We start from the raw sequence: 26,773 nt of genomic DNA on the forward strand, positions 1-26,773 counted from the left end.
TTTTATAACCAAAGTTGAAAGAGGCAATGAGGAGTGGAAGTGAATGAAGCTCCAGTATCTGCCTGCTTCAGAAGGCAGGCTCTGAAGCCAGCCGCCCGGGAGTAAGTATAAAGCACTTAGAGCAGCGTGTTAAAAACAAAATTATAACGTACCTGTCTTTCGGATGGGTTTGAAGCGCTTTCCTTGGAGTTATCCAAGCTCGAGGAACCTTCACCCACATGTACTTCAGAGTCTCAGGAGCTCAGCCGTGGGCAACTCAGCATCTTGGTGAGGTTTTTGTACACCAATCCCCCTCACATGGTCTGATTTCCAGATAATCTGCTGCCAAAGAGCTCTTTAAGAATTTTTGCGTCACTTTAGTCAAATAAACTTTATGTTTCACCGGGGCTGCAGCTCAGTTTTCCTCCTAGAGGTGGGTGGCTGCATTTGCCTGTTCTGATCAGCTCAAGAGAGCAGGAGGCAGTGAAGGCAGGGTGAGAAGAAGGAGGGAAGCTCTTCTGGTAAGGGACAGTTTTGCTGGCAGTTATAACAGCTATAAATAACAGGAGGAGGAGGATGATGGAGACAGGACGGAAGTTTTGAGGGAGTCAGGACACCAGAAGTTTACAGGTGCGTCTGTAGCTTACAGAAAGGTAGGAAGGACTGGGATATCACAATAAAAGGGCTTGGAAAGAATCATTTCTGTTGCTCAGCAGTTGCATTATTTTAATAAAGAAATATGATTTAGTTTTGTTTTAAAGCATTAAGCACATTCTTTAAAAAGCATTTTGCTGCTTCAGTAGGCTCAACAAGTTGTTTCCTTTCTTGCTATTACTCCTCAAAATATCTCACTCACCCTCTGACACATGCTTTTTTCTCCAGCTTCTTTCACCCAGGATTTCTTCATTCCTAGACTTTACAATTTGTTTATAAAAAGTCACAAGTCACAGGTCAACGAAAAAGTGCCAGAGTTTAGGTGGCGGACTTGGGGGAAAAAAAAGTGGAAAACCAGAATAGGGACAGAGAAGAATAGCTAATTGTTAGAGCAAGGGCAGTTTTGCTGCAAGTGGTTGCCAGTTTTCAGAGACTTGTTCCAAACAATTGAAAAGAAAACAAACTCTGAAAACTGCAAAGCATAGGGATATAATTAGCACTTTCCTTTTTCTGTCTTCTGGTCCCTCAATGAGCGCAGCAGCCACTCAGCAGTGTGTCGTTTGCCCCATCTCAAGGAGAGCTCAGGTATTACAACTGGAAACATTAAGGAGACTCGGATCGAAATAATTTCTGCTTTCCCGTTAATTCTTGGGGGCAGTACATTAAAGACATTTTGTCAAATTAAGCTCGTTGCCTTCAGTTGTATTAGAGATTTGTCGTTTTAGTGAAAGTAGCAATAGCTAACTCGTCTTCTCTCTGCCGCGCTGAATTCCCCTCCTGTACTCTTCTTTCCAAACTAAACAGTGTTGGTCACATTAATCTCCGCTTAGCTGCGGGCAGGAAAAGCCCCACAAGTTAGTGCCCTCACTCACAGCCTTCCCCCTGTTTTGTCCTATTCCGAAGGCTTTGCAAAAGGACAGATACCGTCGTGCCTCGCTCACCAGACCTTTACGAAGGTCAAAGCACAATGTTTTAATGCATAAGCATCCCTCTGGATTGGACCCCGTGCTTTGGGCAGCAGGCTGCTTCTTTCTGGGGAGGAGGGACAGTACCAGGAATCCATGCCTGCCTTTCCATACGGATTTCCAGCTCACTGCTGCTGAGACTGGAATGGATGTTCCAAACTCAATTTTTCTACCCTCCTACAAGAAATAAATTCTCTCTGCTTTGGGTCCCTCTGCTCTTTACATAATGATATGGGGGTTTTTTTAAAGTTTTAGAGGCATCGTGACCTTTGTCTGAGGTTTTTCTCCATCTTAGTCTCTGCTTAGAGTCGGTTCTTGTACCAAGTTCTGAACCACTATTGCATACCATTCATCTTGGTCAACACTTGCAGTTACAGTGCTTTCATCTGCTCACATCAGTGGCACCCAATGTCAGTACTGAGTTATTTTCCTAGGGCATGCAAAGCTGTAACGTGAAAAACAGCATATAAAGAATACAAAAATCACCTTTCATGACTTATCCTGGCCTTTTTGTTCCATTGATTTTTTTTTTTCCCATTAATGTCTTCTGCAGCAGCATGGGGTTTTTTTTAATTTCTTGCCACACAGTCTGGAGCCTATGGGGCATAATATAAATAACAGACTTGAGATTTCAGGCAGACCCCTCAACTTTACGGCACTCACTTACCCCGTATGTGAAAAACTTCCAGGTCCTGTACCGAGTCAGTTCCAGAATTTCATGAAATCTTCTGTGCATTGGTGGGCAAAATCCTAATGATTTAGGGGAAGTATGAAAAAACAAGAAAATGGACTTTACACAAGACGTAATTTCAAACACTTCCACAGTTCTCCACAGATAAAGCAGCTGTTGCCAACGCCAGCACGAGAATGGGAAGCATCAACCAAATTACCTAATAACAGTAGTACCAGCTGTACTAAGAAGAGATTAAGAATAATTCTGCAAGCATATCTCTGATTCACTGCCAATAAGAGGATAGGAACAATCTTCCAAATAACACAAAACAAACAAATCCTAAAATATTTATTTGTTCCCATCTTTTGCTTAATTGGGAATCAGACTACATTTAGAAGCTATTAAGATTGGCTTTGGGATAAAAGAAATTCTGATTGTCCTTCCCTGATATTTTCTAAGCTGGCTGAGCTGGGATATACACGTGGGAGTTAGAGGGTTTTGGAGAGGTTTTGCTCTTTCCACTACAACTCTTTTGAGAGCGCATTCGGGTGGGGAAATCTGATTCTGAGAACCTACAAACCAGCACTGCACAACCTCTCCTCCTGCCTCTTCCTTTTCTTAGTTAGCAGTAGTTACTATTTTCTGACTTTTGGCTGAATCTGAGATAGTTGGCTTTTATAACATTACCTGTCAGTATTCTCCACCTGTCAGAGGAACTGCCTTTGAATTATCACATGAAAACTACATGGTTTTGTTGGCAAACTGGAAAACTATCTGGTTGGTTGGTTCCTAATCAATCCAAAGGTCTTTTTAAGGATTTGCAAAGGGTATAAACTGAAGAAAGAAACACCACTGAAACACAGAGGGGATTGATTCGTTTGGGGTTTTTATTTTAACCTAAGCATCTTTTTATCAGTTGGATGTTAATTTTTTTGTAATCTGGGTTTACAGTTCATAAGGCATAGAGCTTTCTTTGGTGAGAGACTAAACCTGTAGCAAGCTAGGCTTATTCCCACATTATTTCTATTCCATCAGTTGGCAAGAGTTTAGTTTTTGCTCATCTCTGAACCATCTCCTGCAAACTGACAGGAGTTAAGTAGTCTGTTCCTCATTTACGTGCTCCCATACTACCCCACCGGAGAGGTGCTGGGCCAAGCCTGCTCATCCATTCTGCCATCTCCGGGCTCTAACCACCATGCACCTGAGAAGAGACTGAGGTTCTTCCAGATCCAGCTGTGCCTCACGCTACGCAGGACACTGAGAACTTCCTCAGCCTCCATATGGAGCACGTGGCCTCTCAGTCATCTGCTCATCTGTCTCGAATCTTAATCCCCCAGTTGAGGACTGCTGATCACATTAGTGATTTTTCCTTTGGGACAAAAGGACAGAGTGATCCAGTAAACATCACATCAACATGGAAAATTGTTTTACACATACTGATTTTATTCACGTTTCAAACTACTGTTTAAAAACAAGCCCACTTGCCCTAAGATACAACAGTCTGTTTTAGGGATAACAAAGACAGCTACTTAGCAAGAGCACGCAGCTATTGATTCTTACCAAAAGCACAGGACTGGTTTTCATGGGCTGTTATCACACGTTACTAAAACAGAGAATATTCTACCTAATACTGCGCCAGCCTTGAATTAGAGAGTGTCATTAGCATGAACCTTAGAGCAGTTTGTTCAACCACCCTTAGAGTCCTCGAAATAGAAGAAATACAGCTCTTGCTTTGACATGTATTTCCCCCCCTCTTCCCCATTCCTTCTTAAAGAACTTATAAAACTGCTGGGCATAAATGCAAAACTGTTTCTGCCGGATTGGCTTCATTTCCTATAACGTGTTTTAGCCATGTGGATTTTCTGTGCTTATTTGAAGGAAAGGAAAAAAAACCATACTATTGTATAAGCTGTACAGGGAAATATCTGGGCAAGAGCTGCAGAGATAAGCACAGGCTGGACAATACTTTTAAACACTCAAATTAACAAAAACTGGCTTGGAAACCGTTTTTAATTTGTCAAACTCAATCCTCATCAGTGCTGCCATGGGCAACAAAAATGTTAGTCAGTTAAACTCCAGAGAAGAAGTTAACACTCTTTGGCTGCTATCCCCCTCTCAGATAGCATAGAGGAAATAGAAGAACTGGGGTAATGTCATAAGCAGAAAGATTTTGAAAGACTAAAATACTGACCTTTTGGAAGAAAAAAAGCCCCCAAAACACCACAAGCATTAGTCATAATCAAAATATTGTGCATAATACAGCTTCCCAGGAGATTTGGCTTTGTTTCAGAGCCACCAGGGTTCAGCATCAAGTACAAGACTGTTTACTCGCCTTGATGCAAGTAACACAGCATGAGGTAGAGACTGTGCACCACCGACCCACAGAGCCTAAAGGGCCCTCGAAAGATCCTCTGGTCCATCCCTTTGCCGAAAGAAAGGATCAACTCTACCAACACCATTTCTGACATGTTCTTCTGCAACCTGTTCTTAAAGATCTCTAAGAGCGGAGGCATCACACATCCTCAGGCAACCTATTCCAGTTCTTCACTATTTTTATCACCAGAAAGCTCTTCCTAATCTCACTAAATCTTGCTGCAGTTGAAGCCCATGACTTTCTGGTCAGTTTATCATCAGCAGTGGGAACAAACTTCCCTTCTTTAAAGTATCCGTTTATGAATTCAAAGAACGTTGTGTCTCCCCTTTGCTCTGACTAACACCATGGTTCTTTCAGCCTTTCACTAGTCACAGTTTCAAGTCCTTTGATCATTCTCACCGCTCTTCCCTACACTCATTTTTGGTTTGCATCTTCCCCAAGGTGCAGGACCCTAAGCTAGATACTGCACTCCAACTCGCTCCCCATCAGTCTTAGTCAGAGCCGGGTAACTTTACATATATTGCCAGCTATTTCTGTTTATACACCCCAATTACATTACTTTTTTTTCCCTACAGCAATATGTGATCAACCACGACATTTTTGTATTTTTCTTTCCACACCACTTAAACTTAGTCCACACTTGTTCTGCATATCCGGTTACTCCTGGCTAGGCACTGTTCTTTATACAATATACATTTGCATGACTTGATAGAGATCACATTTTGATGAGCATGGAATATGAATCAGAAATGGTGGCAAGGTATTTGACAATAACCTGATAATTAAATATATTTGACAAATGAACAATTCAACAATATCCTGATAATTAAAAGATATGCCCAAACTTCCAGAGATAACTGCATGTGATGCACACTTCTGCCAGTCAACGCTGTAGAAAGCAAGAAAGGTCATCTACCTGTCTCAAGACACAGGAGAAGATCTGAGCATTGGAGTCTTCTAGATTAGGAAAACCTACTGCAAAGGTATAGCTTTATGTTATTGCTCCTGACCGTTGCTACTAGAAAAGGCAAGTGAGAGCAATAGCCACTTGCTCCTGTACCCTCACAGGTCTTGAGATGACAGAAAAACCTTTTGACATAAGCCCAGGATAACATGAGCTGAATTTTATTCAAAGGGAATGAAATTATAGTATCACTGTACTGCCAAGACACATTCTGTACCTCTCCAGAACAGCTTTGTTACCTTTGCAGAAAACACCGCAAAGGGCACAGACTCTTCAAACACATCGCTCCAGGACAGTAACAATAACCTGCTGCTGCTGTTCCACACCAAATTCACTTACCTAACCAGCACTCCTGCCCACTTCAGGAAATGTTCATCACAGCAGGTTGAATCATCTTGGATGACTCCTAGACAAACCCTAATCTGGATTTAGTTTAGCAGGCAACATGCAGACATGATTTAGCTTGGCATTTTTAACATATGTATGTACATACATACACACACATTTGTGTAACTAGCATGAAATACACTTTCACACTTTCATCATCATTTAATAACTTCCTACCTCTGTAGTCCAAAGGGAAGAAAAGTGAAACCGAATAGTAGAGTACCACAGCCATACCAAACATCCTTTTTTTGCTTGCCCTTGACTTAAGCAAGCAACATCTCTTTGCTACCCACAGTAGCTGGCAGTCATGTTTCGGTGTGGTTCTTCATCCTCACTTACCCTCTTACTTGCCTATGGCTAAACCCAGTACAGAACAGGAAAGTTGTCACGGCACACACAAAGACAGTCCGCTGTTTCGGCACAATTTAAATCGAAGGATTAGTACTGTGGTCAAACTATCTGAGTTCCTGTAAGCACATGAGATACTATGTTTGTGTTTACCTTTGTTCAGTGAGAGGAGCATCTTTGTGGCTACTACTGAGAGCATAAAGCAGCATGTTTTTCCGATACATTCACATTTTGGCTCACTTAGATGTTTGTAGATCCCTACTAACTTTCTATTTCATTAGTTACATGAGGGTCATTTAAAAAAAGAAAACAGAGCTGTACCAGTCACTTTAGAAAGTGTTTATTCAAAAGCTTCATAGCACCATCTTGTTTTTTAAAACATCCAAATAAAATGCAGCAATTAAAACATTGGGTTTTTTCTGTTGAGCATGACACTAACTCCACCTGTGAACATATTTGTTTGTTCTTGCTAATATAACTGAAAAATAGCGCTCCTGTGCACACAGACATAGCACTGGGCCTTGGCATGGGTTATCCGGTCCTAGCTCAATAATGGAAGAATAGAACCAAGTGAAACTGGAAACCTCAAGGAAACGGTTTCCGCCTCCCCCAATTCTGCTGGAAGAGAACATTTTCTAAAGGTAATTTTTAGCAGTTTCAATTCTTAAGTCCCCTCCAAAACTTCAGCAAAACTAAAAATGTAAACATAGAAAATATTTCGGGCATTCTTTTATGGTACAAGTCAGACCACAGATGGTTAATTTATAAGTATCTTGATGTATTTGTTCTAACAATCACATAGCTTAATTCTAAAGAAGGGCCTTTTATGGCCATCTTTTCTAGGAAAAACACTGGTCAAAATAATTCTACTGAGTTACTATGCTGATTTTGATTAAAAATTTAAGGTAAAATCAAACTGCCAATGACAGCACTTGTAATACATTTTCATTATGAGTTTTTTTCCTTTTCCCTTTTTAGTTCTGCGGAGTAGCCTGTCTGAGAGCTTTATTCAGCCAAGTCAGAAAAGCGCTATTTCCCAAAGATCCTTAACTTACATTTCAAGAATACGGACCATGCTGAGTGCTTGGTCACATTATCATTTGGCTATGGCTTCCAACCACTGGAATTCTCTATTGCATCTACTTCTGGTTGACCGTTAAGAGGCAAACGTTCTGTAGTTCACTTGGCTAAAGCCCCCATAGGGTCCCAAGCTGGCAAAACAATTGGTTCCTGCTGCATCACTGCCAAGACGTCTTCTGGTACATGCTTCTTATCCACTACAACTTCATACACGTACTCAGAAAACCAGTCATCAGTCATGATCAGGTAACCTGGAGATGAAAACAGTTCATTACAACAGAGAACCATTACCAATACAGTGAAGCAGTCACATACAAAAGTTTCACCTAGAAATGCTGCGTTACAAACAGGACCTAGTCTTATTTCGTATTTCTCAAGACAAAAAAAAATCACAAAGAAATTAACATATAGGATAACCAGATGTACTTCATGTGCACTGAAAGACCAAGCAAGAAGGAAAAACAAGACCCCGAATATTCATCATTTATGCTTCCTCTGTTAAAATAGGCATTGAAAGTACTCAAGTGAATTACAATGCCTTAAAACAAACCTTAGTATTTAAGGCAGAATGTAAAGTTATCAATTATCTGGCTTTAGAATTTTTCAGGATTTTGGTAAGAAAAGGGAAGTTTTCCAGGTGAATATCCAAACCATCTTTGGCTTAAGAAAACTTTGCCGGTTTAGCTTTTGCAGTAAGAGAAGGAGGCCATCTGCTTTCTTCAAATGTAAAGCTATCTAAATCACACTTTAGCTGAACTAAATCTTAATTTTCTCCCTTAATATACTTCTTACTGAGAATTTCAGTCAACAGCCTTTAAACTGGGAGAAAAAAGTCACATTTAGAGTATCACAGGTTTCAGCAGAAAGCTACCACTGGAAACAAGCTATTCAAGGTGAACTGAAAATAAGAGCGGTTGGGAGAAAGAAAGCATTCAGAAGACAGATGAGAAGGCTTTATGTAATAAAGTTCCTCATGTCCTTATACAGTATCATCAGACAATCAAATGAAACAAGAAAACGTCCAAAGAATATGGACAATAAATGCATCTATCTCCACCATCTTGTTTCTAAAGCAAGAGATCAGATAATTCCCATAAATTAAAAACCCTATCAATTGTAATCCGAGCTAGAAACCATTTTGGAAACACTGCCAAAGGGAGCTGCCTTGATTATTCTCTCTTCAGGATATGAGTTCTTGGGACACACAAAAACCTCTCACTCCCAAGAGCCAACAAGTAATTGCACCCTGAGAGGATAATGAACTCTGCTCCTGACATCCTGCATCTCAAAGCTTGACAGTGCTGATTAGGATCGCAGTGTCTGAACAAGAAGGAAACGTCAAGCAGAACTTCAGAACATGCAAATAAGTAAGGTCGCTCTTTGAGAAGGCCTGTGCCCGGTGTCACAATGAAAGCCATTATCAATCTCTTCATTAAAAGGAGACACATACTTTATATGCAGCAATATATACACCCAAGAGCCTGCCTAAGGCAACCCTGAGCTCTGCATTCCATCCAGGTAACAGGCAGAAGCAAAAGAAACAGACAAGTTTATTGCATTTCTGGGCAGGGTACACAATGGAGTTTTACCTCAGGCAATTAGTCTATTGCTTGTACTAAACCATTTGTATGTTAAGGCCAGAATACAGATAAGAACTTAGAACAGCACTATCTTGTTGTAACAGAACGCAGCACCTGACTACAAAAGTGCACTCCTCTGCGTATGAGGCTGGTCCACGTTTCTCTACCTTACCCAAAGGAAAACCTGAACATGCAACATTTTAAAACTGACAAGCTGCTGGCCAGGGAGAGGTCAGTCGAGGATGAACCGTCTGCGAGTTACTGTGTAACCTAGGATCTGGGCACCTGATAAGAAAGCCCTTGCAGAGTTCCCATGGGACCTTGTACAAGCCACTTTGTGCTGGTGCCTCAACTCCTCCTCGGGGAGAACAAATTAACAAAGTCATTCCGTCATCATGTACTTACGAGGTGATATATATACACACATACATGAATAAAAACACTAAGTGTCTACCGTCAAATCCTTAAAATGTCATGCAGAAGAGTAAGCATGCAACAGTCAGTACAAGAGATTAAAAGAGTCAAAAGGGAGCTGACTTCTAGCTGGAGATGTACCACAAGAAAGTTCTTTTCACGCCAAAACAAGCAGATGGACCCCTATCAAATGGATGTGATAATGTGATTTAGTGTTCCCCTCTTAAAAAAAGATATCCGATGGGATAAGCTGGGTTCAAAGTTAGGTAATAATGTACCATGTCTCCAAAACAAAAGAGTAAGCAGAATAATTAAACTTGCCTGTATGGCTGACAAAGTGCCAGTAAAACACAGAAAGGAAATATTTGACTGGGAAGTGACTTTTTTACCTCAAAAAACAAGCAATGTTTGTCAGCAGCTGTGTTTGTTCCTTGAGGAAAAACAGACAGGATTCCAAGAAACACTTTTACAACAAATATGAATGTAATTACTAAATATTTAGGAGAGGCAATGCTAGGCTGTTCCCAGGGCTTCCCTTTCTCTGGGACAAGCACTACCACAAGAATTCAGTTCTGCCCACTCCGCAAAGTGGGAGCATATAAATAACTTCATCCCATGATACCTGAACCAGGAGTCACAGTCTTCCCAGTCCAGCACCCTGCAAGTCTGGGGAAACAGGTGTTATCTGGCACCTTAGACTGTCCTCAGAGCAAAACAAGAGGGACCCCATGCAAAAAAACACTTCCATTTCCTACCAATAAGTCATTTGTTTGTTTTTTAATGATTCAAAGTCTCATCTCTAGTGTTTTGTTGCAGGCTGTACCCTTTATCATCCTGTCCAAGAAATAACGGCGTTGGGGCTCACTTGTATCCCCCACACCCAACTGGGCCTCAATTGGGATGTGCCAAGTTTAACATCATTCTTGGCTGCTTCTTTACTGATGTGGATTCTGGTTCTCTGCACTGGACTTATCCAAGCACAGCTTCCCAATTCCTTAACATGGCAGATAAGATAAAAAAATCACTGCCAGACAGTCTCAGTGGCATAGCAAGAGAGCTTGGACAGACTACAAATCCTCACCCTCCTACACCAGCTAGTACTGGCTGTTGAAGAGTGAAACAGCAGGGCAGGAGGATGGGGAGGAAACCCAGTCAAGTTACCTCTTATGTTTGAGAACGAGCTCTGAAACGTACATCCAATTGCCTTTAGCTCAGCAGTGGGTTGTTTACTCATACCTAAGAAAATCATTCAGGGATTCACCTCCCTGAAAAAGGTAGTCTGAAATAGAGTCAAGCTTCCTAGTTCTGATGGGATTTTCTGTCAAGGCTCTTTTCCAGGCAACTCCCTAACCAAAACAAAACACAGTGAGCAAGACTTTCCAGAGACTGTGGTCTCTACCAGCACAAAACTAGTAAGTGACAGTGACTCACCCAGAAAAGTTCACATAGATGGCATGCATACAATACATGCATACAAGGTACAGGCAGGGTTTATTCAAGTCACTCTGGGGTCCTATTATATTTCAAAGGAACAACTAACTCCTCTTAAGTGGCTCTACAAGAACTCATTCTTGGAAAGTGAATCTGTATTTGGAAGAGAGATAAAGCCTAAGGAGGATACACTGTTACTGCAAGCCAAGTAGCAAGTTAAGCTTACAAAGCTGGCAAGCAAGTTCGAAGTAATACTCAAAGACAACTAGGTAACTGGGTTAATTTAGTGTTACTTCTAACTTTTCATTTCTAGTTGCTGTAGTTTTTATTTTTTGATTTTGGATTACGTGCTTAGAGTGAAGAAAGCCAAAAATGCATGCAGCTCCCAACACGTATCGATCACAGTCTCCGCAGCTCCGTCAGAGCATTTGCCGATGCTCCAGCCCAGTAACATGAGCACAGATCTGCAGGTGTTCAGTCACAGCTCAACAGGTACAACTCCTACCGGCAGTGTCAGGCTTCAGTCTGCTGCACTGTGGTTCGGGAGTAATTGCCAATATCCTAAAATTGAGCCCAGCCCTTCTCCAGTTCTAATAAAGAACAACTCTGAACCTTGGCCAAGGAGTGTAAATGACTCGCAAAATCAAAGTTGCTGACGGACATCTATTAACTTCAGAATGTTTGGAGTACTAACCAAAGTCCATGCTGAGCAGTTGTAAAGCAAGCTGAGTAAGGCACTTCCTTCCTGGAAGCATTCCTCTAACACCAGTAGCATCTAACATCACAAACCAAGTATCTGGAGTGTCTCAAAACAAAGTGTTCTGACAATAAAAGCACAACTAACCAGGCATTTTTATATTTTATATTCTCTATTATACATAAGGGTGCTTAACAAAATAGTTATTAGTTTGTACTTGGAAACAAGAGAAGTTTTGATGTTACTTCTTTTTAGTATCGATTTGGCTTCTTTACTTAATCCAACATTCCAAAGTACATTTTACTGTCACACTGATGAACCTTGAAGGCTGAACATCAACATAGTTTCATTGTTTTGTCAAGACTAAAGATTTTTATTGGAATACTTTGCTGCAAATGTATACAGCTAACTCAGAACAGACACTACTGCAAGACTAAGGGGCCAAAACATGAATTAAGACACTGTTCCAAGAATATTCTATGTTTTAGTTAGCTGTTCATGTATAAGATATCAAAAGCTTATGAATAAGACCACATCCTAAGACAGAGTTTTCCCAGAAATAGTCTATTCCCAGAAGAAACCCCAGACATCCTGGGAAATTTCAGCCATACCAAATCTTGTGAGCACAACATTTGGGATTAATCTGCAACAGAAAAATGTGGTCAGCAGTGACTATTGTGTTATGCCCTGGGACACACTGAACTCTGGCTTGGCATGCTCAACAGTGAGCTTATCATGCCATGGCTGAGTCCACATCCTGCCTCAGATAGGAGATGACAAAAATTATGGAGATCTCGCTCCACTCCAATCGTTTCGGAAAAGCTGACTGACTACAGGCCTTGGCAGAGCAAAGTAGAAATGCTCTCACACCATCAGCCCCTCTCACCTAGGGCCAGGGGAGGTCAGAGCTGCCCACCCTGACCAGGCGGAGAAGCACCCTCCAGTCATTCCCAGGCTGAGCAGGAAAGCAATTAGAAGGAATTTCCTAAACCACCGCTCAGCTGTGACTCACCGTTTTGTCCACACTGCCTGCCCATGTGCCATGCCAGGCTGGGGCATCCACCCCGCTACAGCCCTACAGCGCTTACAAATCCTTTTGAAAGGAACAATAGCACAGGCTGAGACAGTCATCAACAGGAAAGCAAGTTCATGCAGAAAACCTGGCATGAGCTGAACTACATGTTAACTGCGGATGTTGTTGTTGCTAGTGCTTGTCATACCAGAGAGGAACACTGCAAGGATGCCGCAGGTCATGTTTTCAGCATAGCTTTAGAAAGGCAACCAGAATTATGATTTTTTTAATTTTTTTTTTTTTACAGACAGGTGTTGGAGCTAGAACAGTTTACATTGCAGCTGTTCACAGCACAAGCTGGAACCTGCCATACCTTCATTTACTGATTTTGTAGATGAGGAAGTAAAAGCTTGCAGTGATTGATAAACAGTGCCTTGAAAGAAAATATAAACCACTTCGGTTTCACACATGACTCAGGAAGATTATTTACATAACATCAGCCACAGCCAGCATAAGGTCCCAAAGATGAGACTGCTGCAGTGTACAGGTTTAAGCTTAGCTCTGTTACCAAAAACTTCAGTACATTTAAAATTATTGCAATGAAGTCTATTTCTCCTTTCATACTAGAAAGAAAGCATTCTATACAGTGCAGTTCTTGGAAATGATCCTATCTTACTTGATACTGCAAAGCATTTCTTAGCTATTGTCCCTTTATTATAAGATTGCTTTACATGCCCACTGGAATTCTTGGTATTTCAGAGGAGATGTACTACCACATTTACAGACTAATAATCCCAGATTTTTCAGACTTGTGTTCTGCAGCAAAGGATTTTGAGCCACAAAATAACAAAGGTTCTGCTCTCCCCCTTGCACACTTGTCAAGCTCCTACAGCGGCTGCTTTTTTTTGACAGGGATAATAGCTGGCAATTTACTTGTGATCAACAGCAAACTGGTATAGAATGCTTAGGAAGATAAGCAGCTTTACAGCAATAAACTAATCAACCTTAAAAAAGTTATTTCAAAGTTTAAATACTTCATTATGTGAACTTCATCTGAAGTCTACCAGTATCTTCCCATTACCTTCCATACACAAATTAAACAGTTTGGTTATTGGATTGTCAAAAGCTGTAGTGCAAGGATAAGATATACCCCATATCACTGAGCATTCCCGTTCCAGCCTCCATAGGGGATTCTGTCAACTTTGTCCTCCTGCCTTTGGGACAAAGACACCCTGTCTGTCAAGAACTGTGAGCATCCATCACTTATGGCCATCTCCCAAAAAATGCAATTGCCTCTACAGTTGAACTTGCAACCACAGTGTCAAATTTACCCAGTGACATTTCCTGCTTCTCCATTCAATGTTTACATTCGATTTATTTAAACGTAAATCACATTTAAGTGAAGAATGTTTGCCTTCCAGCAATGCAGTGCTGTAACTCAGTGATACACAGGCTGTTTGCAGGCTTGTTTCATGCATGTCCTGATGAAGGACACACAGCACATCTCCTTTACCCCTTCCACCTCCTTATTTCTATGTTCAGCTTTCTGTTACTGCAACTATAAATTACTTTACCTTTATTACCACGGTCTTCACCCCAGGAGTTTTCCACTCTCCATTTTTCAAATGCCTCTTCTTGTCCATCCTGCAACAAAACAAGTGATGGCTATTCAGTAGTGAAGGACCATGTGAGTTCATAGCTGCCAACCCTTCTAAATCCAGCACCAGCAAACCAGAGCTCCACTCCCAAAAGTCTACAGACATTGGCAAGTTTCAGACAATGGTTTCTCGCTAATGGTTGGAGAAATGTAATTTTCTGAAATACTTGTCTATCTGCTTACATAAACCATGAGGAAATGTGGTCAAAAAGAGAGCCTGCGATACATTTAACCAGAAAACTTAAACTGAACTAAATTCAAGTTTGGACTTAACTGACTGACAGAATTTAACCAGCCTTCCCTATCACTTGTCAGGACACGGGGGCCTTCTGAAACGCAGAATGCACAACTTGCCTGAACAAGGAATCGGAAGAAAGGAACAAGGGCAATGAAGCAACTCTAGTAATTTAGAACAGTATTAGTAAGAGCAAGTGCAAACACTTGAAGAATCTAGCTGAAGGATACAGGTCCAGGTCTGGTGCTTTGAAAGATATACAAGGCTTCTAACGAGCATGAAGTACATTTGATTTCATGTTCAGAAGCATGCCGCATCCTAGCCTGCATTGAGTATATCTGAAGTCTGGTTCAAATCTACCAAGTACATAAAGCACTGAAAACAGCTTCATAGGCTTGCCACGCCACCAAGTGCACTGTTGCTTCCTTCAAGCAGCCTCTCATGGGGAAACAGCAAGTCCCTTGAGGAACCAAAGAACAGTTATTCTTTTGCTACCATGTTTTTTTTAATGCAAAAAACTAACCTGGAAAACACCCCACAAATCCATTTTTAATATTCAAAGGAATATTGTTGTATTGCTTCTATTCTCACTTAAAAATATAGGACAGTCCTTAAAATGAGGCACTTGAGAGCTACCAGACTGAGGATAAGTCAACTCTTGATTATATCAGACAGAAACTGGGACAAACGCATTCATGTACATTAAGTTTTTAACCAAAAGGTGCATTTAATCCACAATTTTTTATGTTGTAAAATCATAATAGGATTTTTTAAATCTTTAAAGCCTTTTTATGAAGTGGGTAAATCCAGAGTACTACATTTTACAACCCAGTTTATCAAAGCTCCTTTAGATTAAGTTAACATTTAATATAAGACAACATGTTCAAACAAAAAGTAGAAACAACTTAGTCCATTTTGAATGTGGAAAAGCCTCTAACTGCTTAACTTGTTCTAAGATAATTTCTCTTAAACTATCTTTTGATTTTAGAGATACCATCCATCATATACTGATCTTATACACATCCTTTTCTTAAAGAAATCAGGTCACATTTGATCACATTTTATGCAACTATACATTTAGGCATCCAGAAGTATGAATTTAAAAATACAGACCATACACTATAGCTGGCAATGAAGTGCAGCCAGTAACTGGGTACAATAAGTACAAATATACACACTTCAGTTGTGAATAGATAAATAGGTTTTGAACACTAGAAAAGTAACTAATTTTTTTAAAGCTGTGTTCATGCACTCTGGTACACAAAATAAAAGTATTAAGAGCTCAGAATGCAGAACACAACAGGGAAAATTATACTGGGTTGTAAAAAGTAACTCAGAAAAATTCTTATGACTCAGCAGTCCCATCTCAAGTCCCCAAACTCCAGAGCTCAAACAAACTTTTTCAGTTATATGCAAGCTGTTATTTCTCAAGCCAAGGTCATGTTGGACAGGAAGAGATCACTTCAAAGAAACTTTAATAATGACAACTTCTGGAAATAAATGGAAAACATCAACATTGCAGATAACCCTGAGTTGTAAATTTTCACATGGTTCTTTTTACTTCATATATGCTTTGTTATACTGCCAGGAGCAGATTTAGTGGTGGATTCATCTCAGCCTACTGTCTGCCACAGAGCTATTTCGGACACCATTTTCCTTCCCTAATTATGAGTAGGTCAGAGAGGTCACATGCCAGTGAGTTGCAGGAGGTTACGATTGCTGCAAAGTGCCTCCTACTGGCATTTTAACAGAAGGAGCCTCATGCTGCAACATGTAAATTGGACTGACCCATGGAATGGGATAGGGTAGGAAATACTTGCTGTCATACTAGATTTCTTGCTCAGCAAGAAATCATCACAATCTGTATTTAAAAATCAGTTAACATAGGTTTTCTGGTATCTTAAAAATAGAAGCTGACTTTCTTTTCCCTTTCTCCAATAAAAGTTTGTGGGCAGAAGGAAAGAAGCCCTTGACTTGTCCAAAATTATTCCTTCCTTGTTAAATATTTATAGTTCTGAACACTCAGACACAAACAACACAGGGAGAACAGACAACCTAGGCCTTGTGCACCAGTGTGTTGTGGCACACATGCTGAACTCTAGCAGGACAGCTTACATACTGTGAATGAGGCCAGAACACATAAACGAGCTCCCAGAATATTCAAATACATCTGCGCAAGCATCAGAACTTCTGGAGGCGGACTCTACCTTCTCAGTGACAGCTGTCAGGACCATGGCATGGGTCATCATCGAATCTCCAAAGATTAATCGTTCTGCTTTGTTCATGTTCTTGACGGAGACACGAAACACCAGCTCATGATTAAATCTATTAGAAAGCCACATAAGCAATATCAAAAAGGATGCAGGGAGGATATTCACTAGCAATCCAGAGAATCAGTAGACTCCCCTTAGGAGTTTTTCTCACCAGATACTAGACAATCCAAATGAGTGCATATTTAAAGGATTAAGATTTTAGCTAACAGGTGGAAAAAACCCATTTCTGGTGCTGCTGAATTACTTAAATATATTCTTTTTGGGTATACAATCCAAAGTATGGACAAATTAGTTTCTTAAGCAGCCAAAGCACTGTTTATGTCCTAGCCAGGTATCCCAAACTGTATTCTGTTTTGGTTTCCTACTTACATATTCATGTCATTGATTCCCAGCTTGCCATAGAAGTGCTTTGCAACATCGCAGCCAAACCACACAGCCTACAAATGGAAAGAAGAGTCATGCGTAGGCCATGGCCCAGCGAGTTTTACATTACAAGAGTTGCACCATGCCATCCATGAAGAGAAACCAAACAAACCTCGCCATCCTTAATAGACGCTGCAGCTAATTTTTTCAAGACATCAACAGGCTGGTTGTTATAGAGCGTTTTCCTCCCTCCTACCATGTTGCCCAGGTACTCCACTGTATACAGCCTGTTGTACGGGTTCTGAGGTCGAGGATCATTCACTAGACAAATCTGCCAAAAAACAAGATGTCATAAATTAAGGTGCAACTTAACTGAAACCTTTGAGAAGTGAATCTAGGTGGATTTCAGCAAATTGCTTTTGTCCCAGCTAGCTGTCTGTCCCATTAGCAAACAAGCTGCTTGGCTGACATACCAAGTTTAAGTTTTGTTTGTTTGTTTTTTGTTTTATAAGTTCACCTCATAACTGTGGCATAGCAGCTTTGCATGTTATTCCTGCTCTCTAATGGCTGTCTTACAGCATTTTATGACCGATTAGATCATTACATGTTTTATCATTACAAAATCATCACGGAAGTGCAACGCGAGATCACAGCTAATTGAAAGGAAGAGCAGAAGCAGGAGAATGGCGAGAATAAATATAGGGCCACCTTTGACTTGTGGGAGCAGTACCCATCCAATATGGTGCAGCTACAGGGGTAGACAGTACACTTGCAACAGTGGAAAATAAGTGACTTAGCAGCAAAAAAAGCTCTTGGGAAGCTACTGCCTTTCAGCATCCCCAACCTTGTCCTCCATGTTGAAGTAAGGCTTCACATGCTCATTGTAGAACTGGACTGGTGTCACAGGGCCATATTTGTGGTAGTTCTTCTCCTTATCCCTGAACTCCCAGCAGAAGGTCTCCGGAGGGCTGCCCAGGCAAGTACTCACTATTCTGAATACCTGCCCAGAGAAGCAAACAGCTGTGAACTTGCTGAAACATGCAGGTCTGCCTCTCCTACCACAGCAATGCCATTGATGAACGGATTTCTCCACATGAGAACCGACTGGAGAAATCCACCTTTGAAGAATATGAATAAACATACACACATGAATTATTTGCATTCAGCTCTGGAAAGCTAGGTGTTTCAACAGTTCAAAAATCAACCTGAAAAGCCACCGAAAATCAACAGCATTTCTCTCCATTCTTACACTCCACATTCTCAGGCAAACTATCAGGCAAAACAGAAGCTTAAGGTTGAACACATAAGTTCCAGGTTATCCTAGGAATGCAGCAGCCAAATGCAAAAGCCAATACATTGCCCAGTCTCATTCCAGTATTTCATATCCAACAAGATACTTTCCCAGTGGAAGAGAAACTTTATCAAACTGATTCTAGAAAGGCTTAAGCATTCAGCACCACCTGTTCCACCAGGCAGTTTGCCCCATACAGAGACAAACCAGCCCTCCTAACATGCATACAGCAAAGCATTTTATCCCAGTATTTCCCCTGTACTAATCACTTTTTTCCTGTAATGTTCATCTGTATTTCAAAGATGGGCCTTTGCTTCTTTTCAAAAGCGTAGAATAATCTTCTTGTCTGTTTTAATACATTTAACAATGTCTCAGTCTAGGGTTAAGCTGGCAGGTTATGTAATTTAATTCAAGATCCCTGCCTGCTGACTGTAACATCCTTTGCAGCTGGCAGCTTTCTACTGATTTTTAGCACAAAAAGTTGACCAGATTTCAAGTCATCAGCCTCCCTATAAATCAGAATATGAAACAGCACTTAAGAATCACCACTGTACTTTCTCACATGGCTTATCATAAAATGTGCTAACTCGTAGGCAGTGTAACCAGATGACTGTCTTTAGGGATATTTAACAGGACCTGCCAGAGGTACTATGGGGACAGAGAATTCAATCCTGTTTAATCAGATTTGAATCTGTTTTACTTCAGCTGACACTGGTCTACTTCAGCGCTGTCCATGTCCTGAGCATGAGGTAAATCTTTTCCTTGCAAGGAAATGACAGGTTATTTAAAATAAGAGAAGGGGGAGTCAAATCTCAACTGCACCTTCTGCACTAGGATCCAATGCCTGGGGTTTGTGTCAGCTTTCCCAGGCTGTCAGTCTTCAGACTTTCCTCTCACCAACCTTTCACAGGAGAGGAGATGGAATACCTTTCCCAGAGCTGACTTACTCTTTCTGAAGCTAGTTGAGATGATTTATATGGATCCTAAGGCTCCATAAGAGCTAGCTTTGTGCTAGCGTGCACTTTGTGCTGACGGCAAAAGGAGTGCAATGTTCATGCTAAGTAACACTATTTGGCTGTGCACAAAATACAAATAAAGGTGTTCTTGCTCCAAGCAATTTAAGAAAACAAGTGAAGAGATTAATTATGGGTTGAAACAAGGGTGTGGGCTTAATGTTTTTACTGGAGGAACTCACACATTTATTTCTCAATAAATACGTTAAAGAGCAAATGTAAATCCCTAAGCTACGACAAATATTTAATTTTGCACAGACTGCACAAAAGGTAGCATTTGCTGTGGATACACCCACATTACCTCAGATAACCCCAAGTAGAGAGAGACGAGGTTATGAAAACAAAATAAGCAAAAAAGCCTAAAAGGAGAGCAATGAGCAACTGGGCTCCATCCAGAGGAAGGAAAATGATGGAGACAGAAGTCTCAGTCAGAGGCAGTGGAGCCTGGGAATAGCCTCCCTCAATTGTTTTGCCACCACACCCATCATAGGCCATCTCTTAGTATCTCACAAGCTTCCTCTATCAATGAATAAAGTAAGGAGACATTTAAACTAAAAGGTGACTTAGTTCTAGTTGTCACTAGAGTGAAGTAAGATAAGACAAAGATAGTGGCTTGTGCTAAAAAACAACATGAGTGAGGAGGGGAAAAGAAGGACACTCCTGATAAGGAAGAGTCTACGAAGGAGAACAGTAAAAGAAGAAAAATTCAATCACATGCACTGCACTGATTTCAACTACTGACCTGCTGTGCACTGGTTTGATAAGAAGAATGTTTATATAGTTCTGGAGTGAATATTTAATCTGGTGTTCCAGTACAACTACCCCATTTTAGCTAGAGCGCTGCCTCCCAGCATGAGCGAACCAAGATTTGTTATGCAAATAAAAATTCACAGAACAAAACCAAGTTCTGCTTTGCCACGTATAAAAATAAATGCAATGCCACTTATATACATGTAAACACATGACATTAAAGAGTGGTCTCAAACCTTTAAAACTAAGTGCTTTTCAAGTATACAAGGCAGGTGCAATTGCACATTTCAACTACAATGTTTATTGAAAGTAAGTCCACTTAAGTTGCAAACCACTATTACCGCTGCAAGAGGAAATACTGTGTTAACTTCAGAGAATTAAGCACAACCTTTTTACAGAACAGACAAATTGCAATCAGTTAATGAGCCTTTAATGCTGGTTCCAGGATCCCTTGTCAGAGGGCAAGAGGCTCTAAACAAATGAAGAGACATTTTGCAGTGAACTGTATGTCATTGCCCTAAAAATGAACATCTCTAGGAAGCTTTTGATGTCTGCTCCAAGGGCTTTTGGACACACACGCTGGAAGTAAGTTATATTAATTCACTTTTGAACTAAGTGCTGATTGGTAAGATACTGGGGTTGGCTCAAAGCACAGAATTACAGTTGATCTTAAGGCATATGTTACCTTTCATAAAAGTTTTAGTTTCAATAATATAACCCAAGGAACACAAGTAAGTTTTTTTTTAAGTAATGTGAAAATAAGATAAAAAAGCTACAGGTTTTTACACAAAGTGCAAAGATGAAATTCCAAAAACCAAACCAACGCATTAATCAATACTTGCATATCAGTGGAACCACCTGAAGCTTTACAGAATATCCCAGGGTAGGTTTGGCCTAACACTGGTGTTTACTGGATTGCAGAAAAACTAATACACATAACCAAAACATTTGATTTCTTGAGTCATCTAAAGACAGACATTGAAACTACGGGGTCACTTTGCATTGGATGTTTGAGAAACAAATGACCTGTACTTTTTTAAAATGCACCCACTTGGTCAAACTAAAACAGTCTCAACTTTTAAAATTGCTTTTGGCTATTTAAGAATCAAGTATGAGGACTACTAAGAAAAATTACATGTGTCACTGTTATATTCAGTGTGAACAGACGGAGGGCCAGCCACCACACGCTGCATACTACAGACTTGCTGATTGATTTGATTTTGAGTTAATTCACACAGCCAGAAACAGATGCTGTGATTCCTTCCTCTGCTGCCACCAGTATCAGAACACGGCTGGATTCAGCCTCATGTTCAGCTCACATTTTTTCCATAATGCACAGGACTCCCTTTTGTTGTTCTTTTCTGCTCTCTTGTGGGGAATCTCTGCAACAACACTTGTGCTGTAAGATTTTACATTCAAAGCCATCAAAATGCAATTTTCAACCTGCCTCTTTCCTACTATTTATAAAAGCCTGGTAGGCCACTATTTTGAGATATCTTAAGATACAAAATGCTGCTTTCCTACAGAAAGGGGCAGACGTCTCCTTAACATGACATAGTTCTGAAATCTATAAATTCAAGATATTTATCTGGAAGTATTACAAAAATTCGGAATGAGATGAACAACAAGCCACTTCAAGAAAATTCCACTTGAATACCTCCAAGCACGTTGCCATACATAACATTCCTAGTCAGGCAAACAAAAGGCACTTGTTTTGGCTGATCCAACAGCTATAGAACAAGAGCAAGCAAGAATTCTCATCCATTCTAGCCTCACGTTCCAAGAAGGTTCATGTCACACAACTATACTTACCTCTTCTATCATAGTGTCCATTGCAGCACAAAGTTCTCCTTTATTTGTTCCACTTTCCACCATATTTCTTAGCCGCAAACAGTATTCTCTCATCTGTTTAAAGAGGAAGTCATTTTATTATAAGTGTATGAAAGGTGCCACCTAATCAGGTTTTAGGACTTCCTATCTGGTTGTTTCAAGCACCTACTTTACTCTTCATAACATGTTTTCAAAATGAAAATCCCTTTCAGAAGGCTTTGTTAGATATTGATTCTTTAAAAAAGAAACCAAGATAATTGAATTAGTTAAAAGATCACAAAAAAATTCAGAAATTAACAAATAGTTGCCAGTCAATTACTGTTTTCCAACCACTGATTTGAAGCTTACAGCCATTAGCTCTTCTTAAGGCATGATTTCTCTCAGTTCAGTAACTGATGATGCAACATCCATATGCATCACCACCTCTGTGACTCACAGAGAACAGACTGTCTTCATACTGTAAAATTTCTTTTGCAATTCTAATGCATAATTGATCTCCTGGTTGATAAAAAGAATGGAGTATTTCCCCACTGCATGCAGAATTGCAGTAAGAGCACACGCTTCCCATTACTGTCACCATCCATAAGGCCAAGAACAGTGAGGGGGGCTCCCACAAGACCAGCTGGTTTGCAGTGTTCAAGACTAGAATAACATTAACACCATTCATCATGTCTAAGCTCACTTCAGCAAGTATTTTACATTTTTATGGGGATTTCAGCAGACAATTTCCCCTGAGCATGCAGCACATGAACAGGGAAAAAAAAATAAAAGCCCACTGTAAAAAATTCTTAACTGCATTTTTATCTAACTGCCTACACCAGGATCTTCCCAGAATAATTCATTTCTGTAGAGTTCAGGGAGCATGCTTACACCTTCTTTCAGACAAAGCTGCACACTTCTATACTGAAAGCTGATTTTTAAGATTCAGTGTTTTGAAAATACTTTTATCTTTTCCCTGATATTTTGCAGTAATCTCTAGAAACCTTGGCATACTGGTAGATGAAATAGTGAGGGGGCAGGAAAAAAGTCACCTAGATGCCAAGGGCTAGTTTTGCAGAAACAGACTTAATCAGCCACACATGAAGAATTAACTTCTTGGAAATTTGAGGATTAGCAACAATTGCAACTAAAATCATGTGAGGTGCTTTCAAGCTACTGAAGCCTGGCAATGGCCATCTTCCATAAACACACTCTCCTGCTCTGTGTTTCAAGATTAAGACCAGACTTTGCTGGGACTCTAAGCTGCTTTTTGAACAAAAGCAAGTTAAGTTACTGAGAGGCACTTAATACTTTGGTCAACACAGAGAAATGAAGGTAGCTAGGACCACCTGGAGCAGGGTCATTCCCATCCCCTCCCCTTCTTTAATTGTATCATCTAAATCAATTTTACCTTATGATTCAAGATCTCATTCATCCTTCTAGTAGCCTCTGTGGTATGAGACTCCGGGAAGTATTTTTTGGGGACAACACCATACTTTTCTAAAAGCAAGTAATAAAACTATGGGTTAACAATGTTCTTTTCCATACAGCAGATGCTAGCGCTTCTGCTTATACCCATGTAAAAGCCAAACACAGTTAGGTTTTGTGCAGCGATAAGGGAAAGTCTCTTATTTAAATGTTACAAGTATTCAAGTTTACATTTTAATTTGTGACTGAATCTTGACCTCTGATCTGTTTTCCACAGGGATCTCAAAAGGTGGAATCCCTGAATGGCTCAGTATCATTTAATTCAACACTTAAAAGTTCTAAACTAATAAAGCTTTAAGAAGCTCTTATCACCAGAAAAAAATGATTACTTGAAAATTAAGCTCCTGAAATGTCTTCTAAACAACTGAGCCTCTTATGAATTATTCCATGTACTTTATCTACAGTTAAGTGACTAACTTCCCAGTCTCCTTTCCTCCTCAACATTTATAAAACACCAGCAACAGCTCACTTGCTTCCTACATTATGGTACCAACCAAAGATCACACCATACAAAGCTCTGGATGTGACAGCAGCATCCAAAATCTTCTCTGTTATACCTATTTTTATATATTCTTATATATTTTATATATATGTCTATATTGTTACAAATATTTCTATTTGGATGGGAAAAAAGTAACCTCCAGGCTTCAAAGAAACAAATTCCCTTTGTGATTCTAAACTTACATTATTGGCTTGTTGATTTACAAAGGCATCACATTGTTTCACAATACAAATGAAAACAAATGCTAGTGTAATTCAGACATGGAGAAGTATCTCCTTAATCAGTGTAAGGAGGATCCCACTTAAACTGGATCTTTGTAAGACCAGCATTGCCACATTCCACATCATTTCCCTCTCACTGATCTTTATACCATCTTTCTTCAGGCTGCAACTATGTAAGTAGTTTTGCTTCTGCCTTGGAGACACACCCTGGTCTAGCAATGTTTTTTTCTTTACCAAGTGCCCTAAAAATTGTATGCATGGATATAAACAAACAATGTCGAGTTGATGACTGAAGTAAAAGGGGATTGAACCTTTTTACTAAATGGAAAGTCTGGGATATCTAATTACTTCTGTTAATCTTCTGAGCTTCTATTATCATCAGCAATATGCAAGAGTGAAGATCCTAGACAAGATTTAAGCCTAATATTTATACGCTGGCATGAAAAAGGTCTTTGATTAAAAAAAGGTAGTGGCCAATGGCATCATGCTGTTAGCAAACTCCCAGGTCTCAAACTCAGTTCCTTCTTCTATTTCATTCCTCATCTTTCAAACCCAAGTGCAATTTCAGGAAGGGCTCCTAATGACCAGTTCTCTTACCAATAATGTTAACCAACATATCCCACTGTCCACCATCATTCGTGGGGTTGGAGAGCAGGAACTGTATCAGTCTTCCTTCCACAGGCTCCTTTTTCTGAGCTGTTTCCACAAAGGCATTTAGAAAGTAGTAACAACGTTCGACCTGGAATGGACAGACAGGAAAACCAGATATTTTAAGTGTGACATTGTGCATTAATTCATTCCTGAGTATTCAGTTCTTCAGAAGTCCTAACTAGATGAAGCTACCGTCTGCTCCTCAGCTGAAGTCCTTATTTTCCCCTCTATCATTCCAGGGCTTATCCTATAAACTTATTTCTGTCACAGACCAAATATTTAGGAGTAAGTTAGCACAGAGCTTGAGAGTAAGGGAACAGGAAGTGTGAAACAGAAGTTATGCAATGAAGCCTGGCCCAAACTAGTACTAGATTTTCTCGATTTCCCTTAGGGGAACAAAAGCAGGCACACAGCTTGCAGATCAGTAGGTCACAAGCACAACCGAAAGCTCAACAGAAAGTTACAGTCATGTTTCCATGAGCCTCCTACAAGTAACTTTTGAAATACGCGCAACACCTGAAAGACAACTTTTACTATTCCAAAACACTAACATCTTGACAACTAACTTCTCAAGCTGAAAGTCCCACTTTGCTCAACTGACATTTAAAAAACATAATTAAAGAACTTTTGAAGTTTCTTCTCATGTACATTTTCCACCTGGATTGTTAAGATGGTCCAGCCTAAAAGAAACTCTGTCCCAGTGCTAACACCTGATTGCATAAGCTGTCCTAGCACAACCTGTGACCTGTACTACTGTACCTTATCCCAGAAAAAGAGATACGACTGGCTGAATTCGAACTCTTCAATGTTGTATTTCTTCATGAAAGGAAGACGCATTGCATTGAGGCAGGAAAAGATCCAACATCTCCCTGAGAGATCAAAGGAACAAGAATTAAACTACAATGTTTAAGAGCTGCGTAAGGCTTAGGCTTTTTTTTAAACACAAGATTCACAACACCGTCCCGCCTCAAGCCTTTGGCCCACTGTTCTGGCTTGGATCGTAAAATACCACAAAGCTCATGGAAGCTCAGAAATCTTTTACTGCAGATGGAAGTCTCTCAACTGATTTTATCTCATACTGTACGGAAGAGAAAATAGGCAAACGCTGCAAGCCTAAAGGCTGTTATTAACTCAAGAGGATGCTGCAGGGATTCAATTTTGCTCGGAGCCTGACAAAAGGACTTCGGAGGCAGCCATCGCTCCCCGGAGCACAGCCAGCATGACATCATTCCTCCCCCAAAGGCAGAGCCGCCGCGGGAGCGCACCCCAACACCGCCAGCCCCGACCCCCCCGCCCCGTGCTGGGGAGCCCCTTACCGGAGTTCTTCTGGTTGGTGACGGGCTTGCCCTCGGCGGGCACGGCGTGCTGGAAGACCTGCACCGTGTCCTGCACCACCTGCCGCTGCAGGCACACCTCCAGCGGGTCGTTGCACGTCGCCACGTTCTGGGCCAGCAGGAACTGGGGCTCGGCCCGCAGCCGCCGCGTGAAGGCGGCGGCCTTCTCCGTGCTCAGCCCTGGGGGCCAAGGGGCAGCCGTCACCGCCGGCCCCGCAGCCCCCCCCGGCACCGACACCCCCCGCCGACCCACTGCCCGGGTAACGGCGTGTCTCTCTCCCTCCCGCCCCCCCCGGCCCCGGTAATTCCCCCCCTCCCGGGGCCCACTGCCGCGGTAACCGTCCCCCCCTCACGGACAGGACCACCACCGCCCCCCCCAGCCCGTTGCCCCGGTAACGGCCGGGCCCCGCCCCTCACCGCGGGCGTTCATGGCACAGGCTGCGCGAGCTCCCGGAACGGAAAGCGCCGCTCAACGGCCGGGCCCACCGCAGCTCGCGCGCCGAGGCGGAAGCGGTTCTTATAGCCCCGGCACCGGAAGCAGGAAGAGGGGCCCCGCGCAGCGGCCGGGGGAGGGGGCGCGCGCGCGGCGGGGGGCGGGAAGCGGACGGCGCGCCGCGAGGGACAAGTT

General features: G+C 41.2%; 1 protein-coding gene across 1 annotated transcript; it reads right to left on the reverse strand.

Moving 5' to 3' along the window:
- Positions 1 to 6,668: 6,668 nt before the first annotated feature.
- Positions 6,669 to 26,575, reverse strand: BLMH (bleomycin hydrolase). Its single transcript, XM_059829325.1, has 12 exons — positions 26,563 to 26,575; positions 26,128 to 26,325; positions 25,571 to 25,680; positions 24,758 to 24,899; positions 23,361 to 23,449; positions 21,953 to 22,045; positions 17,931 to 18,086; positions 17,259 to 17,417; positions 17,093 to 17,160; positions 16,658 to 16,775; positions 14,133 to 14,202; positions 6,669 to 7,675 (listed from the first exon to the last, which is right to left on the reverse strand). Exons 1-12 carry the CDS (start codon positions 26,573 to 26,575, stop codon positions 7,524 to 7,526), a joined length of 1,368 nt encoding a protein of 455 aa, XP_059685308.1. The 3' UTR covers positions 6,669 to 7,523.
- Positions 26,576 to 26,773: the final 198 nt, after the last annotated feature.

This window comes from Gavia stellata, chromosome 25, assembly GCF_030936135.1.
Source record: "Gavia stellata isolate bGavSte3 chromosome 25, bGavSte3.hap2, whole genome shotgun sequence".
Lineage (NCBI taxonomy): Eukaryota > Metazoa > Chordata > Aves > Gaviiformes > Gaviidae > Gavia > Gavia stellata.

Bases quoted from the DNA above. Each gene is read 5' to 3' on its own strand.
- BLMH (XM_059829325.1), bottom strand. The intron at 22,046-23,360 runs GTAAAATTGATT...CTCTTTAAACAG, and splicing joins ATGAGATCTTGAATCATAAG to ATGAGAGAATACTGTTTGCG. The intron at 7,676-14,132 runs GTAAAGTAATTT...TTTCATCTCCAG, and splicing joins TGAAGACCGTGGTAATAAAG to GTTACCTGATCATGACTGAT.